This window comes from Seriola dumerili, unplaced genomic scaffold (genome assembly GCF_002260705.1).
Source record: "Seriola dumerili isolate Sdu_G_001 unplaced genomic scaffold, Sdu_1.0 BDQW01000378.1, whole genome shotgun sequence".
In the NCBI taxonomy this organism is placed as follows: domain Eukaryota; kingdom Metazoa; phylum Chordata; class Actinopteri; order Carangiformes; family Carangidae; genus Seriola; species Seriola dumerili.
Genome location: NW_019174633.1, coordinates 1,693,633 through 1,711,912, shown reverse-complemented (window position 1 = coordinate 1,711,912; position 18,280 = coordinate 1,693,633). Strand labels below are relative to the sequence as shown.

Genomic DNA, 18,280 nt, shown 5'->3' with positions numbered 1-18,280 from the left:
GATAATTAACAGGTTTATCTTAATTCAGTCAAAAGGTACAAAAAGCAGCCTGTGAACACTGCTGCATATCTACACTTGCAGGAAAGCACTTGTGGCTGACGTGCACTAAGGCAGTGAGGTGTGTCTCGTTACCACATCTACTTCAGTGGGTTTCTCTCTGTATGGTTTCGGACGCTGCTTTTGTTGTTGCAAAATTGTGACTACACAAAGATGCTTTCTGACCCTCACATGCTGACATCAGAGTTTTTAATGGTCGCTGTTGATGTTTTTAGGAAGTTGATATATTCTCTCCAGTCAAGTTCCACTAAAGCAGCACTGGAAATCTGAACAAGACATGTCATTGTATAGTATAGTCAGTAATCAGGGGGAATAAGAAAAGTAGAGAATCAGAGATGCGAGATCCATCACCCATAGCTGTTGTGTAACCATGTAAGTTGTGGGGATTTTTTTTGCTTTGATTTAGAACCGTGCACACTGGTTGGAGGGTTGTTTGAGGGTGATTGTGGTGCGTGTGTGTGTGTGCGTGGGCAGAAGTGTGGGTGTGTGTGCATGTTAGAAAGAGTGAATAGCTGCCTGAGGGGGTGTGACTCATAAATGCAGCTCTCAGCAGAGAGGGTCATTACATTGTTCACACACCACGGGCTCATTTCCTAAAACACAGCAGCAAATTAAGTAGAGAGAGGGGTTGGTGGTGGTGGTGGTGGTGGTGGTGGTGGGGGGGTATGCTAAAAATAGAAACCCACACCACCCGCACTTATTTACTTATTCAGCACTGAAGCAATATGAGCACTCTACTGTGAGCATGCAGAGGGGGTATAATAGCCTGAAGAGATGTAGCTTTGTTAATCATGTGTTTGATTAATGAACTAAAGTGATCTGTATTCAGAGATTTGGTGGTGTTTAGTTATGCACTGACATTTGTATTGCATCCTCACACATTATTAACACGCACACGCTCACGCACATACAAACTGGTGCGCGTGGAGAAACGTATGCCAAATAACATTTGTGATTATTCAAATACCATCTACAGCAACCAAAATGTTTTCACTGTCTTGTGGTGATAAATCTTTTACAACTTAATTCACGTGATAAAGAAAAATTATTAGATTATTTTCACTCAAGATTGTTATGCCAACCTGTAGAATAAATGACGTATAAAACATGTCATAAATAACTTAAATAATAAAAAATTTTAATATTTGTATCTAATGCAGAGCATTTATAATATTTCATTATAAATGCATATAAAACATGCATTTTACAATTATATATTATGATTAATTATGTGTTTCACCATTTGTAAAATGAAATACACATTTTACAATTCAAACCCCCCTGCTGCGTAGACCACCACTTATTAATGTGTCATTTCATGTGTCATTTCCCTGGTTGGAGAGAATGGCTAATGTCAGGGCAAAGGCGCTAATGTCAAGCAAATGTCACTGCATAATGCCTCTTTAGACATGATCGACTTACCAAGTCAGCCCTGCATTGAGAAGTGAAATATTTTGGCTATAAAACAGAATAAGTTTTTCATTTCATATGGGCTTAAGTGTGTGTAACTCTAAGAGCGAGGCAGGAACAACAAGAATCAAGAGTCCAGTGCCGCGCTAGCAGCTTAACTCAAGGGTTTACGTTTGAGTGTTACATTGAGTGTTGATCTTTTTACAGAGCAAAGGTGAAGGTGACAGAAAAAGCTTCATTCTCAGAGCAATAAAAATGACAAGTGGCAATAAAAAAAGGCAGACAAACATCAAGCAGTCAACCTCTGTCTGCAGCCATGCTAGCAGCTCTGTGAGACTGTACTTAGGCACAGTTGTGCTTTTAGCTAAATGCTAATGTCTGCCTGCTAACATGCTCTCCAGAATAGTTAATATGCTGACGTTTAGCAGGTGTAATGTTTACCAAGTTCACCACATTGCGTTAGCATGCTAACATTCGCTAATTAGCACCAAACAAAAAATACAGCTGAGGCTCACAGGAATGTCATTAGTTTTACAGAAAAAGTAAACATTTTGACCTGATAACAGCACAAGATGAGAAGTCACAGGATCACCAAAGTGATTACAATTCATCATGAGGGAGAAGTGAATATCTGTACCAGGTCTTACATCAATTCATCCACTATCTATTGAGTCATTTCAACAAAAAGATACCAATCTCCTAGTGTCGCTAGAGGACAGGTCATAGGATCATCAAAGGTGGAGTGACAGAGCTACATGCTAGTGCTAACCACTGCTAGAGCCACGCCGCTAGTGTGGCTAAAGAATTGTGTAGTTGTACAGAGAATGCAGAGACACTGATGAGTTAATGTCTCATGTTTTAACTAAGGTATTAGATTGTTATTTGTGACATTTTGAATCGTAGTCTTGTATTGGAACATTTTATTCCACAGTAAAAGCAGGCCATGCATCCTCAGTAATCTGATGACAGCAAATGATATTAGACTTCACTTCACATATTATTTCAACCCAGGGCATGAATGTAAACATGTACCTGTTGGTGCTTCTCAAACTCTAGTTTGATGGGCGACTTGATGCAGTTGCAGGTGTCTTGGTAGGTCTGTTTGAGAGCCAGGTCCATCAGATGCTTGTGGTACGCCCCAGCCAGGTTACCACAGGTGAATATGATCACGTTGGCTAAGATCTGCCACACACACACACACACATACACACACATAAAGAATAACGCATTAAAATATTAGGTGTATGTACCTTTAATTTTCCCACTATCAACCTCCTTCCACTTATGTCTGTATTACTGCCTTGTAAAACCAGCCCAGAGCACACACTTCAACTGCACTTTTTCCACCACTATGTCAACCTCATGCTCTTTTAAATGTGGCCTTGCATATCAATAGGTTGTCCTTAGTGCTGTATCCAGGGGCAATGAGCGTCTTACAGCATGTTTTATTGTTGGTGTGCTTTTCCACTGCGTATGTGTGTGAGAGACACAGAAGCGAGAGACTATATGATGATTACAGTGTTATCAGCATGTTGACTTTGATGGTTGATTAGAAAGAGTCACTGTGTGTGTGTGTGTGTGTGTGTGTGTGTGTGTGTGTGTGTGTGTGTGTGTATCAGACGTACATGTGATACAGTTAATTTCACTTTCTGTGGTAACTGGCACGTTTCTGTATTTTTGATTAGTTTTACAGATCATATTCTCATGTTATTGGTCATTGTTGTTTTGTTTTTTTTTTGCTCTGGTATTATGAAGTTTCTGTTTCGTGGTGAGATTTTCTTCTGTATCAAGGGTCCATTCAGTTAGAGCCAGTGTTTTAAGAGCTGTTCCCTGAGTACATTAAAAGGCGGTTTGTTTGACTCAGGAGGCTTTTCTGAATGTGCTGTCACATTGATACAGGATGGGTTCACGGTTTTATAGCCCAAACATTATTAAAATGTTGTACCTCATCATCTTTAATCATGCATGGAACAACTTTACCAATTTAATTTTGATAAACTAACCCCTGCGCTGCAGCAAACAGTGCAGTGAAGCAATCACTGAGGCCTTCAGGAAACTAAAATGGGAAGCTCACAGCAGAGTCACATCTACAGCACGATTTTGTGTAAAAATGTGGCTGTCAACAGTCTTTTTCACATGCACCTTTGAAGGTTTGAGTTTGTACAGTCACATTGTCTTTACCTGCCAGTCCAGAGCCTCCGGCTTTGGGACGGTGTTGGCCAGACAGACGCTGAGGGTGACAGTGTGCGAGAAGCAGGTGATGGCGCTGGCGATAATGGCCCCTCTCATGGAGAAGGGCAACATGGTGTAGACGACAAACACGATGAACAGGAAGAAGGACACCTGGAAATGGGAAACAGGAAGATGTCAACAGCTAAAAGGGGGCACACCTGTCCAAAATAAACCAGATCTGGTCAAAGCTCTTGATGTTTTCCAATATTTTCTGATAACGTGGGCTTTTTTTTTTTGTCAAAATAAATAATTTAACACAGATCACATAAATGCCTGCAAATGAATCCCACCACAGATTTTTGTTCTGCATCTTCCATCTTTGTCTGCTTTTTGTCTAAATACAGAACACAGCGAGTCGAGAGTTGAATAAGCTGCCCACTCGTCCTCACAAAAAGATCCGACCATAAACTGCTGATGCTATGATAAATTATCAGAGGTGAGTGGGCTGCTCACTTAGTTTTACAAAAAACAAAATCATGTGATAAACTGACCAGAAGATCCAAGTACAAGGCATCAGAGCATCGCTAAAGTACTGACGTTTAAGACACAAAATGCTTCATTTTTTCCTTACATATGGGAATAGATATGTGTTGTACTTTGGGGTTTCCTGCATGTTCACTGTGATCAGTCCTTTCTCTTTCCAGGTTTCCATCAAAGCCTCTCACTCCGCCTTCCCATCTGCTCTGACTTTGGACGTGTGTGTGTGTGTGTGTGTGTGTGTGTGTGTGTGTGTGTGTGTGTTTGTGTGTATATTCTTGTATGTTGTGTGCACATATAGATGTGTGTTTCTTCCTGTGTTGTTCATTGATACCTTTTGCCTTAACCTCCTGCCTCGTCCCTGTCCACTTCCTCTACTGTCAGTCCACCCCTTCCTGTTATGGTGGCCGAGGGGGCGACTGGTGTGAACGGATCACGACTTTTTTTTTCGACTGGGACAACATTTGACCTCTGACCTTCCTGCCTGTCTGTTTATTTCCCGTGTCTATCAGGTTGAAAGAGTTTGTCTGCAAACAGGAATCCACTGAGACTGACGGCGTGAAGTCACTAATTTTTCCTGAAAAACAAACCGACAGTTATCAGATAAACAAAATTTTAAATAATAAGATATTTCTGTGCTACAAGTCTCACTCTTCAAACAGCATCCAGGAAGAGCTCTTCACATGCTGCTCACAGTGTTTATGACATCAACATTATAAACAGTATCCGCAGTGACGGGTTACTTGGTGTGAGGTTTTATCAAGCAAAAACACGACTAGAACATTGGATGTAAGTGATTGTTTGGTTGACCGAGTTCCTTCTAAAAGAAGACCTGAACACAGAGAACAGAGAGAGAGAGGTGTTTGTGGAGGCTCAGACTTTTTGTTGCTAAGGGAACCAACATAGGGAAGGATGCTGACGTCGGAGCAGATGTGGTGTTTCTTCTATCCTGCATATTTTCCCATCACCTTCAACTCCTAACCCTGAACTCCCACCTCTGGGGGGGGGGTGACATCCGAGTGTTTTTAGGTGGCCGCAGGAATTGAGAATGGCAGCCCAATTTCAGGTGCGTCACCTGCTCCTGTCTGCGACGCAGGGCAGCCAGACACACTCCATCTCCACACAGCACTGAATCCTAATACACTCTCCAACACCTCGGGATGGGAGCCGCAGCCATCATCTCGCTTTAGCTTTAGCTACTTTTTTTTCTTTCTTTTCTTTTCTTTCTTTTGTTTAGAGCGCACCACAGCCCTCCTGTGTTTCACACAAAAGCAGCGCACGCTTGCTTTCCTCCTAACGCAAACACACACAGACGCACACAATAGGCATGCTTGAATGCATCAAAAATGTTTTGCTCTCCGCTCACTGTAGCAGTGATGAGCGTAAGCAGCTCGGCAGCATTTTTGGATGCAAGCACGCACGGTTTTTGTTTTTGGCAAGTATGTGGCAACACACACATATATATACACACACACACACTCTCACATGCAGGTCAGTGTGACTGGATCTTGATTCTCGGGGTACCAGGTGTGGCGGCCATGTTCAATCCGCCTTCTGGAAAGAGCCTCGGCCTTCACAGAAATCAAATAAAGCTCAGTCTAAGAGGGTAATGTAGCTAGATGGTGCAGCTCGGGCTGTATGCGGACAAGATATTTTTGTTTGTGTGTGTGTGTGTGTGTGTGTGTGTGTGTGAGAGAGAGAGAGAGAGAGAGAGAGAGAGAGAGCAGGCGAGCATGTTGATGGCAGTGGGGTGGAGGGGTTAAAAGTGAAGGACCGAGCAGAGCACCAGTTACTCTCTCTCGCTCTCTCTCTCTCACTTCTCTCTCTGTCTCCCCCTCCCCTCTCTCTTCACTGTTATTAGCTCTGTGTGCTCGATCAGACACGCTGTTCTCTCAGTAATCACAATCAGTCCAACCCACTGAGAGCGGGCTGCAATTCCAACTGTTCTCTTTTCACCGGATTTCTGCTTCCCGACAAGTTCCTTTCATCATGCATTTCAGTCTTTATATAGACTAGACAGACAGACAGACAGACAGACAGACAGACAGACAGACAGACAGACAGACAGACAGATAGATAGATAGATAGACAGATAGACAGATAGACAGATAGATAGATAGATAGATAGATAGATAGATAGATAGATAGATAGATAGATAGATAGATGGGGGTATAAGTGGGAGAGTCGTGGAGGCAGAACAGAGTGATTAATAATGCAGACTGATTATGCTGTCACAGGTGGCTGATGATAAAAATATCTCCATCCCAGAGGAGGCAGGGAGGGAGTGAGAGGGAGAGGAAAGAGGGGAGAGAGGAAATTTTGGGCATGGTGGGGAAGGGAGGGAGTCTTAACAGGAGAGGAGGAGGCAGGTGGAGAAGCTGGGGAGAGAAAAATGGGATTTGATGAATAGGGGGAGACAGGGTGCTAGCATGAGAAAATAGGATTCCTGAGACAAAGAGAGAGAGATGAGAGTCTGGCACTGAAAACTAATGTGTCTGTCTGCTGATCCGCTCACCTCCAGCTCTCATCAGGCCTCATTAACACTTGTCACACGTGGAATTAATTCTACTATCACGCCTGCGCACCACACACACACACACACACACACACACACACACACACACACACACGTATATACCTAAACTGCTACGACAGATGTGTAAACATTGTCACATAATTGTAACAATGAAAGGCATTCATTGATTCATTCATTCGCAGTGTTTTTGGAGTTTGACTAAAAGTAATGATATCTTGTCCTGTTGTTGCTTCATGTGGAAGTTTCAGGTCCATTACTTTATATTTTGGTTGGTGTTTCAGTGCTCCCAGTGGGTCATACCTTTTTTCTTTTACTCTAACTTGACCCCTCACTAAGCCCCTCCCGCTGAACAGTTATCCAGTCACAGCTCAGCAACTATAACTAGGCTCAACAGGCCTGACATACTTTGAATATCTCTACATGTTGGAGCAGAGTGCGGGGAACTGCAGCACCAGCAATACTTTATGTATAAAGAGTTCGGATGCTCGTTTCTTTTTTCTCACCTTCTCTGAAACAAAAAACACAAAAGCTAAAGTGTAGGGAAGGGATTAAACAGTGCACTTGTCTGCTGCTATATAAACAGCAAATGTCTCTGGCTTATTACAGTAGTAACTTAACATGCACCCAGTGTTACTTCAGAGGCCAGTGCAATTTTGTAACACATTACTTTGCGGGTTTATAGCTTTAAAAAAATAAGCCTGCCATTGATCTCCCATTGGATGCTACTATATCACAAGGAGGTTAACATTAGTTTCTCTGTTAGGGCTCTAAAACAAAGCTGTTTTCTGTATCTGTGCAGCTTCACAATAATAACTGTATTCCTTTATTTATTCATATTTACACTGGAAGTAAGCAGGGCCTAAAGCAGAAGGAGCTGAAAATTGGCCACAATTTTCTATATTAAACCAATTACACTCCCCTCACATGCGTGATTGGAGTTAGCTGCTGAGAAAATAAACCAAAGTTTTATATTAAAAAAGATAATCAACAAATAAATAATTAAATTAAATTAAATTAATAATTAAAGAAAATAATGTGGAAACTAATGGTGGAAATATAATGTGTGTGTGTGTATGTGTGTGTGTGTGTGTGTGTGTGTGTGTGTGGTTAGCTCACACACACTCAGGGGCTGATTTGAACATTTAAAAACATCATATTGTAGCTGCTCCATGAGATTACATCTCTGAACTAATACAGTTTGGGTGCTAACAGACTGAATTCCCTGTGGCTGCGTTCCAGTGGTGCAAGACAGATACCTTCAAGTGTGAAGATGAAGGCCCTGGAGGGCTCCAGTTCTCTTGTATGTCTTTTTACTTAGTTATTTCCCACCTGCCTCTGTTGGAGTCTAGACTGTGTTTACGTGCTTAACAATATACCTCGTCGATATATCTCTTCAGACGGCACATAAGCCATAATTTTTATGAAAGAAGATATTGTATGACATTTTTTATATCCTGCATGCCTTTAACAAACTGGCCATCTCTAAAATAATATCTCTAAATAAATTCTGGAGCAGATATGATCTGTTAACATAGACCCCTGATGCAACCTGTGAACTACCTGTTATGAAACGGGCACAGAGCCGGCTGCTGGCACAGGCGGCTCAGGCACCGCGCCGCAAACTGTTGCAGGAAAATAAATAAATTCTTATACTCAAATAAAAAAAGTGATACAGTATATACAGACTGCAGCGTGTGTGTGTGATCCATGTTTCCATTGGATTACATTCATTCGTGTTCCTGCTTGTTCAGGCAACTCACTGGCAATCCTTACGCATAGCTGGCATAGTGTGTGGGTAGTACCTTCATTAATTAGATAAAACTTCTAATTTAATGGTAAATGAGCTTGAAATTCAAGGTTCAAATATGCAAAATTATACAACAAATTCATTTGGAGTAGTCTAACCTTCTTCATTCAAGTCTTTAAACTCCATTTGATGTGGCCTGACAATTGCTTTTCTCACTGACTGTTTTAAAAGGATAAAATCAAGCTGCTACAGATGAGCGTACAAAAGTCTACAACGCCAGATGTTATTTATTTTTTCAATTTTTTCCCTCCTTTCTACTGTTTTCACCCTCAGCCCTGGGAGCACTTTCAGCAGGTAAGCCAGTGCAGGTCCTGCACTGCACACTCCAACTGTTTGGAGAGGCACTGAGGAAGTTAATGGGATATCAACTGCAGCATTGTAGTCCAGCGGGTGTCTGTCTGCAATTAAGGGTGAGCATGAGGGGAGAAAAAAAGCTGTTCATATCTGTTAAGAGGGCATCATCCGTTCATATCCAAACAATGCATTGGTATTTGGTTACTCCTTTAGTCTGTCCTGAGCCACAGCATTTACACTCCCGGCAACCCCAGCTAAACAAAAGTGACACACACTATTTGAAAATACAAACATAGCATGAATCTAATGTGTCTTGTATTATTGTTGTATTATTATTGTTGTCCAAGTACTGAAGCAAAGCAGCAAAACATGTTTACGTTAGAACAAAAAAACTGCATGTTTCCTCATCTTACTCTTAAAACTCTACATAGCAAGACAAGAGCGATGCTGTGTCTTTATCTTCATGTCTTCTATGTGACTCACCAACTTGCACGGATGCTAACTGTTCACCTTGGACATAGCTAGTTTTCTGGCTAGCTTCTAGCTTTAACCTCAAGTCTTTTATAATATCCTTTTGTGATGTCACGGTATCATGTACATAGGGATCAGGTGAATATTTAAGACACCTTTACAGGGTTCTCGTTTCAAAACAGGTCAACTGGAAACAATTAAAAGTTGCCTGGAGCTTAGTGAATACTCAACTGAACTGATTGCACACCTGCGCATGTACAACCAGACCTGCAGTAGCTATAACCAAGCCCGTAGATGTTCTTTGAGACACACACATCCAGATACACACACACACACACACACACACACAAAACAAACACACATTTATCTACCTGATCCCACGGACTGAGTATCCCTCCTGAGAACATGAACAGGTAACCCATGGTGACCAGACAGGCCCATATAAGGAGAGAGAAGAGGCGGAGCATCCGCTTGAAGACCGACTCAATGCAGACGAGGATGAAGATGGACAGGAAGAGGATGAGAGCGGCCGGCACCGTGATCAGGAACGCCAAGTGGTCCTCTGTTGTCTGGAGAGGGAGAGAGAGAATTATTGGTTTATACAGTTGCAGGTGAAAGTGATTGGAAAGTGATTTTCAGTACATGCCTGTATGGATAGTCAACAGTCTAGACACCTATACACGTTGTATTAATATACTAGTGAGGACCCTCCACTAGGCACATTTGTAACCACTGTGGGAATCGACTAGCAGCTCTAAAAAGTCATGTACTCTGATTATACGCTAGCACAAAGTCTTTTAAAATGTTGGACCAGAGAAAGACCAACCAGAGACACTAGAGGCTATTTGTAAGTTTCCTCTGCCACCAAATGTGGTTTCTTGCCAGGAACGGGTGGTGGAGTTTCAGCCATTGTTGTGTTTACAAGACAAAAGGTTAATAATACAGCGTCTGAGCCGCACTACGTCCTCAGGGAAGATTGAAGTCGCTGTTTAATGTGCTAACTTCACTAGAAGAAAAGACATGATAGAGACAAGAGTTAACATTAGTGCTGCTTTCCACTGCTGGAGACAGCTCTCGGCGAGTAAAGGAATTAAGTTTTTCATCTAGACTGGTAAGTAAACAGCTGTCAATGCTAACTGTAGCTATGTAGCAATAACAAAACTTACAAAGAATTCCTTTAAGAAGTCCTGAAATGCTCTAAATACCGACTACAGATCAGTTGACCCAAACATTAACCGTAAAACCAACTAATATGGTCAAAATAACAAAATGTCTGCATACTTTAGGAGAACTCCCCACAACTTTGTATCTTAATGAGGACATTATGTGCTCAGGGGGATGGAGGTATGACATGACACGACACACACACACACACACACACACACACACACACACACACACACACGCACAAACAGACGAACAGACGGCACGCAGATCAGCAGACAGACAGTCTGAGCCCAGAGAATGTGCTACAGCATCACTTCTGCGCTCACACTGTCAAAGTCAGCATTTACAAACCGTCAACACACACACACACACACACACACACACACACACACACACACACACACACTCTCTCTCTCTCTGTCTCTTTGACTTGGACCAGACCTCCCTCACCCACCCTCTCCTACTCTCCAGCAGAGAGCCCCTTCCTAACTCTAGGTCTAATGTCATGTTTACACTCCAGGAGGATGCACGCTGCACAAAACTGTCCGTCCCAACAGTTGACTTGGAAAAAAAAGAGACGAGGCTGCTGTAGTTTTTTTCTAAGAAAGGCAGTTCAGTTTTTTTTTTCTTCTCCGCCTTGAGAGGATATTGACTCTTCTTCCTTGAAACTTTTTTAACTCACGTAGCTGTCAGAATTTCTTATTTGTTGAAGATGATTTCATGTATGACAAAATAACACACTCGCTATCACCGCACTATTATCCTCACCACGCTTTCATGGAAGGATGGATGGTTCTCATGTCAATTAAATATAGAGAGACTACAAAATTGTGAACCAAAGTTTGTTCAGCTATCTGGTGAGATTCACGTAACTTCTCTTTGTGATAAATTATTCGTGCCAACAGGAGGAGACTGCAACACCTTTCAGTTCCCACACCATCATGTCTTCATCATCCCATTTCTTACCTGTCCGTAACCTCTGTATGTGCATGTGTCCTCAACATATTTCTAACTATACAAAAGCAACTCTTTTGATTTTCAGTGATAAACGCTTAACTGTGCAAAAAAAAAAAAAAATCCCATCACTTGCAAACACACACACAGAAATGCAGGCAGGGTAAGAATAAAGGACTCTCTTAGTCCTTTTTTTCCCTCTTCAGCGTGTGTTAAATTATGGAACAGCGAGCAAAATCACCATCATTTGCTCAGAGAGACTGTGAACACACGGCTTCCACACACACAGCTCACTCTCACAGACCCGATCCTACCCGACACCCACGTAAACCATTTTAAGTAACTCCAAAGTCATGATTGCACTGACAGGTCCGGCAGCTGTAAATGTTAAATTAGCAAGCTGCTGTACGATTAGATGTCACCAATTTTACAGTAAAATGAACATCAGTGTGGGCACAGAAATGCGTTTGACTCTCTTAGCATGCAATTCACTGGAGCAGCTTTTATGTAACAGAATGAAAAGATGCCACAGGCTCACCCTTGAATTTGTGGCTGATTTGACAGTTTATTGACTGGAGCTAGAGAAATAGCAAGAAGCTATTTGGCCGGAGCAAACGCAGGAAGAGAGCGTTTTGCTGTGTATTAATGAAGCAGCGTGATGTAGCAGAAGTAGTATGAGTCAGGGTCTGGCGAAGGGATCCCATGGGACCTGGTTGCTGACGCCACGCCAGCTATACAGTAAGCCTGAAGCACGGGTTGAATCCCAATGAGGATGTAAGCAAGACTGCAAACCCACAAGAAAAACCAGAGGGGTACCTCGGCGACAGAGACCCGTCCTTCGGTGTCAAAACTCATTTTGTACAAACTGTATGCTCACACACACATACATGCACACACAGGTTAGGGAGCAGAGGGAGCTGCTTTCTCTCACTAAGGAAAAAAAAGAAGCATCCACACTTTTGCACATTTCTCACTGCAGGCCATTTAATCCTGTTAAAACCCCCTTTGAAACCATTTAAAGCCATTTCCCTCGACATGGCATGGAGGGAGGGAGTTGTGCCTGCCTGCCATAATGTACTGCATTGTCAACCAGAACAATTATTTCCTTTTTTAACCCAGTCTGGCTTATCCAGCTATTATACTGGGAGGAAAAGGGGGAACATGGAGACACAGCAGCAGCAGCAGCAGCAGCAGCAAGCCAGAAAGAGACAGAGAGATGCAGTAATGTAATTACTCAGCAGTGAAATGACACAAACACACCAAATACACTGTGTCAGTGGGTGAGAAGAAGGCGAGAGGTGGCACAGGAGGAGTGTGTGTTGAAATCATGACGGTGTGTATGTACTTTCCGTGTTTTGGTGCCTGTTGAATATTTATCCTGCCTGATGAAGCAGCGTCCGTGGCTGGATTTTCTTCAATCTGCTCTCAGCCTGGTTGTGAAAATCATCAATAATCAACAAACCTTTCCTCGAGTGCTCTATTTGCAGTGTGGAGGTACATTAACAGACTTTGCTAAAACAGGTCAAAGGTTGTAGAGCAGCCATGTATATGAACAGAAAGATTATGATATGAATTATTAATATTAGTTGGAAGCAATGTAATGAAAGGACAAACACAATACAAAACTTGCTTTATCATGTATAATGATCTTGAGAAATGTTGTTCCTTCAAGTGTGTGATTGTACATCCGTTCACCACAGCACCCCAGGGGACGACTTTCTCAGTACAGGGTGAAGAAACAGTTGTTTCACAATCACACAGAAAGATGCCAGAGGGCAGGAGCAGCGCGACGTCACCGCTGAGAGGATCGAACCAGTTTGGAAGGCATTCGTACAAGCGAAGATTCCCACAAGCCACACAATAAATGACATACATGTGAAGGAAAGGCCATGGAAATGTGGTGATATGGGCCCTTATGAAGCCGTAAATAAGGAAGTGGCTGAATTATGAATAATAAGAATTTCAAAGAAATCTAAATTAGACTTTAATGTAGACGACCACAGTGTGTTTTCCATTTCCAGTCAACAGTCACTTTGTTCTTTTTCAGTTTGAACATGATTATTCCCTAACCTTGTTGTTTATTACTCTGATTCATCATTTTAACCAGAACAACGTTTCGCTAACCTTAACAACCTACTTACATCAAAGCAAAGACCCTGTGACTAAATCTAGCCAAGCAGTTTTTGTGTCGAAACCTGACCAGACTTTAACAGCAGCATTGTCAAATCATAAAACTGATTTATGTTTCAACAGGGATTTGTAACAGATTCGGAAAGCACAGATAAATGAGGCAATCCTTCAGATAGAGGCTTCAGATCACATTGAATCCATGTAGTCCTTAGTACTTACACCAAGGTCTCCTACCGCACTGAAGCTTTAGTGATGTCCATCACCATCACCGATAAGACGCTTTGGATGAAAGCGTCTGACAAATGAGAAAATGTAAATGCAAATTGAGCACAAATAGAAACAGTACAACTAAAAAGAAACACAACACCAGACGGACGAAAAGATGCACTTGAGTTGTTTCGGTTTGTCTCATACTGCCGCTTCGATTGTGACCATTCTTTGTTGAATGTGTCTCTTGTGAATCCCTCAAACTTATGGAGGTGTAACACTAAAACAACGGAGTGGTCCTTTAATGTGATATTTTCCTGTAGCACACTGATATGAGATGTAACTGAGGGCGGTATCATTCAAAAGTAAAGCTAAGGGGATATCATGTAAGGAGATCAAGGCTTTTTTTTTTTTCCCCAGAAAGTAAAATGAAGATCTTTTTTAAAGATTAAACTCAACATTTTTGTATGAAGTCAGAATCTGCATGTACAACATTCGTCCTTTGAAGTGTTGCAGCTCTACTTCACCACATTCATTCACCTTCCTGCCCCCCGAGTGACAGATTGGTGATCCATCATTACAAAAACACCCTGCTCTCACAGCCCTGCATCTATCAAACTCCGGATGAAATGGAAATAAATCAATGTTTTGCAGATGTTACTGATGTAATATCAACCAACTCTGAAACCGCAAAGACGAAAAGTACGTTGCAAATGATCCTTAACTACCAGAAACTGAAGTCAACACTGGGGTCAATAGTAAACAATACTGATGTAATCAATGACGCGAATCATGAAAATAATGTGAGCTGTTTTATCCAATTTATAGATTTCCAATGTTCCATTACCGGATGTAATATCGATCTCTATTAAACTGTCAAATGGTGTTTAAAATGTCATTTGGTTAACATACTGCCATGTGACTGCGAGAGACTCACACGTGTTTGGGCATGCTAACACACACACACACACACACACACACACACACACACACGCACATGCACAAATACCTACACACATTCCAATCAATACTTCAAGGCAACAAGAAAAAACAAGACGAATGATCTTCTCTAAAAATTGCAGATTAGCCTGTGTAGGAAATGAGAGACTTCCTCAAATAAACACACCCAAACAACACACAAACATGAACACGCATAGCAAGCATATACATGTACATACCCACACTCCCCAGGTACACACACACACACACACACACACACTCACACACATTACAGTATGGGTGGAGGAGTCTTTGTCTTAAAAACACCACATTCTCCCACTCCGGCCCTGATCTGTGGGGAAAGATTAAAGTGTGCAGTCATTTCGGGAGCATTAGTGCTGCTTTGGTTGGGTTTCTGTCGGCTCACTGATAAAGCCAGAACACTTACAACAACATCCTCCCCTCCCTCTGCCGCCCAGCTCCAAACCCACCCTCTATTTATTCCTGCCATTCTTCTACGTCCAGCAGTAATAAATACACATGCCCCGCCGAACAACCACTACATAACTATAGACAAATCTGTCTGTTGTTTAATAGAAACAAATGGGGAAAAAAATGTGATGGATACTGTGAGTAATGAAAAATTATTAGGGGAGAATGCAATCAACCTGTGACCCAAGTGTAGAGGAAGAAGATGAGTAGAACATGGGGAATTAAATCGACCCGCCCGGGTAATAAGTCATATTGATGTGTCTTAAATAGAAGTAAAGGGATTGATTCAGGTGGAGGTTCTCCTGGGAATGACCACATTACAGAGTTCAATTGAATGTTGCAGGACTTCAACGACAGCGTGCCGGCGCTACTTTGAGAGCACATGACGCGCGCACACACACAAACACACAAACACACAGAAGAGTCTACAGCTTGCCCTGAACATACGTACAGCAGCAAAAACAATCATTTTGAAACAACAACAACCTCAGCAATGAGTGGGCTTCCTTTTGTACTGCTATTTCATAAAAAACTGAAAAGCTGCACTTGAGAAAACAATAGCTTGTGTTTGTGGTTGAGTGTTTGTGGCCAAAACAACACTTTTCCCTTGACAAAAGCACCAACACCCACACAGCCGCGAACTCATCTCTCATCCCGCTCTTGATCCGCTCTGCAAACCCGACGTTGCAATTTAAAGTGCCGCTTCACATATAATCATACGCATGCACATCGGCCTCCCCGTCTCATCCACTCTCGTGCTAAAACCAAAACTCTTCTTTTGTTCGGACTCTCCTCTGTGATCCTGACAAGAAGGCTACCATCTGATACTTAAACATGGTATATACAGCTTGTAGCAGGACTTTTTAATGGCACTGTAATAAAATATACAGAGTTCCTCAGCATTAAAAACAAACTGTGGCTTTTATTTTGACAGGTTTTGAACTTTTTTAAAATGCATTTTAGTTTGTTGATCAGTACAGTTCATGGTCTGTCTCCATGACTGCAGTTCTGGTCATCACTTGTACCTGAGAAAACTTCTCAACACTTCTCAGAGTCCATCACAGTACTGCAGAAACAACAAGTGCAGTACTGATGTGTGATGTGTTCATGATTCATTTCTAGAGGTGGCACGCTTTCTCATCCTGCTGCTGATCACTGCTCATATTAGAGGAATAGCTCAACATTTTGGGGATTGAAGTTATTTGCTTTCTTTTGCTGAAAGCATGAAAAGAAGAATGATGCTTCTCTCATGTCTGAATATGCAGCTGATGGAGCCCAGAGGTATTTAGCTTAGCTTAGCACAAAGACCGGAAACACTGGGGAACAGCTAGCTTGGCTTGGCTCTGTCAAAAGGTAACAAAACAAAATCGACCTCCTAGCACCTCCAAAGCTCACTATTTAACACACTATGTCTCGTTGTTTCATTTTCTTTTGGTCAAGAAATTGTCCAGTACATAATGCCCCCGGTAAAACAGCAATGTTATTTTTACACTTTGTCTAAACAAACAAGCTGTAACATATTACTTAGTTAGCTTTAGATTTTTTATCATTAGACAGAGCCCAGCTAGCTGTTTCCCCCTGTTTTCCAGTCTTAATGCTAAGCTAAGCTAACTAGCTGCTCACTCCAGCTACATATTTACTTCACAGAAATGTGAGTGGTATCAATTTTCCCATCCAACTCTTTTTTCTTTTCTTTTTTTTTTAAATGATTGAGTGTATTTTCTAACATGTTGGTCAATTCCTTTAAATACCAAGATCTTCTATTTAATCCAGAGTCTCAGAAACAAAGTTAAGAGAAAAAAGAAAAACATCTAAATGTGAATAAGTCACAGATTAAGCTGTTTGTTACCATAGTGAAAACATACAACAATAACAACATTTCCTGTTAATTGATGTGTGGCATTTATTTCTAAGGTAAAACTAACCTCCTCTTTCTGGATGGATTAACTTACCCACACCTCTGCACGCACGCACACACACACACACACACTCACAAACGCTCTCACTCACCAGTCCTGAAGCGAAGAACACCGCCAGCAGTGCGAGGCAGGTTCCCATGACGATCAGCAGCAGGAACACGATCAGCGGATGCTGCTGGCTCATTCTGTAGTAAGATTCATACAGCCAGTCCTGGGGCTTCTCGCCCTCCACACACACCTCGCCCTGGAACCCCGGGCACCCGTCCCCAAGGCTCTCGGGCCCCTCTGCAACCTCGCCTCCATCGTTCTTCTCCAGCAGGTAACGTCCGCGGGTCCACAGAGCCTCCTGCCACATGGGTAGCTGCCTCTGGAAGGATGGTCCTGCTTTCTTACCGACCCAAACACGTGTGCACGGAAGTGACCGGGGTGAAGGATACTTTCACTCCCGTTCCTCCTCGCCCACCCTGGGCAGTACACCTCTTCCTCTTCTTCTTTTAAAAAAGTTTGGTCAGCTGATAGATGGACAGCTGACTGAAAGAGAGCCAACTTTTCAGCTCCTCCAGTTTCCCTTGCATCTTCTGCCACTCCTCCTGCTTGAGGTGACAAACTCAGTGTGTGAAAACAGATCTTCTTCTTCTTCTTTTTCTTCTTCTTCCTCCTCCTCCTCCTCCTCCCAGAGAAGATGATCAGACACCAAAGAGGAGAGATGAGACTTCCCTTCCTCTTGCTTCTCCTTGTTTGCTCTGAATGTTTGGTCAGTCAGACAGAGAGCAGGCAGCCTCTGCTTACTGCTCAGCGCTGTGTCTGCGATGAGGCAACATGTTACTCTGCTGAGGTGCAGATGAGGACTGAGAGAGAGAGAGAGAGAGAGAGAGAGAGAGAGAGAGAATGTGTATAACTGGGAGGGAGGAAAAGAGAGCAAGAGGAGAGAGGGTGTGTACCAATGTGTGTGCTGGGGAGAGCTGGTGGGTAAAAGTGTGTGTGTGTGTGTGTGTGTGTGTGTGTGTGCGCGCGCGCTGCACCTATTAGAGCAAGTGGAAATGTGTGAATGGTGATGTGTGAGATTAGCTAATGTGAAGAAACTGGTGTATGACTCAAGACAGTGTGAGTATGTGTGTGTGTGTGTGTGTGTGTGTGTGTGTGTGTGTGTGTGTGTGTGTGCGTGTGTGTGTGTGTGTGTTTTCAAG

At 42.4% G+C, this 18,280-nt stretch overlaps 1 protein-coding gene across 1 annotated transcript in view; it reads right to left on the bottom strand.

Moving 5' to 3' along the window:
- Window positions 1-17,604, bottom strand: part of LOC111233172 (adenylate cyclase type 2-like) — a 45,934-nt gene extending 28,330 nt beyond the window's left edge. The window contains exons 1-4 of the mRNA XM_022760928.1: window positions 17,185-17,604; window positions 9,657-9,854; window positions 3,649-3,810; window positions 2,500-2,649 (exon numbers count right to left, since the gene is read on the bottom strand). Of these exons, the coding sequence (XP_022616649.1) occupies window positions 2,500-2,649; window positions 3,649-3,810; window positions 9,657-9,854; window positions 17,185-17,448 (774 nt within the window). The 5' untranslated portion in view covers window positions 17,449-17,604. The remainder of the gene's footprint in view (window positions 1-2,499; window positions 2,650-3,648; window positions 3,811-9,656; window positions 9,855-17,184) is intronic.
- Between the last annotated feature and the right edge of the window lie 676 nt (window positions 17,605-18,280).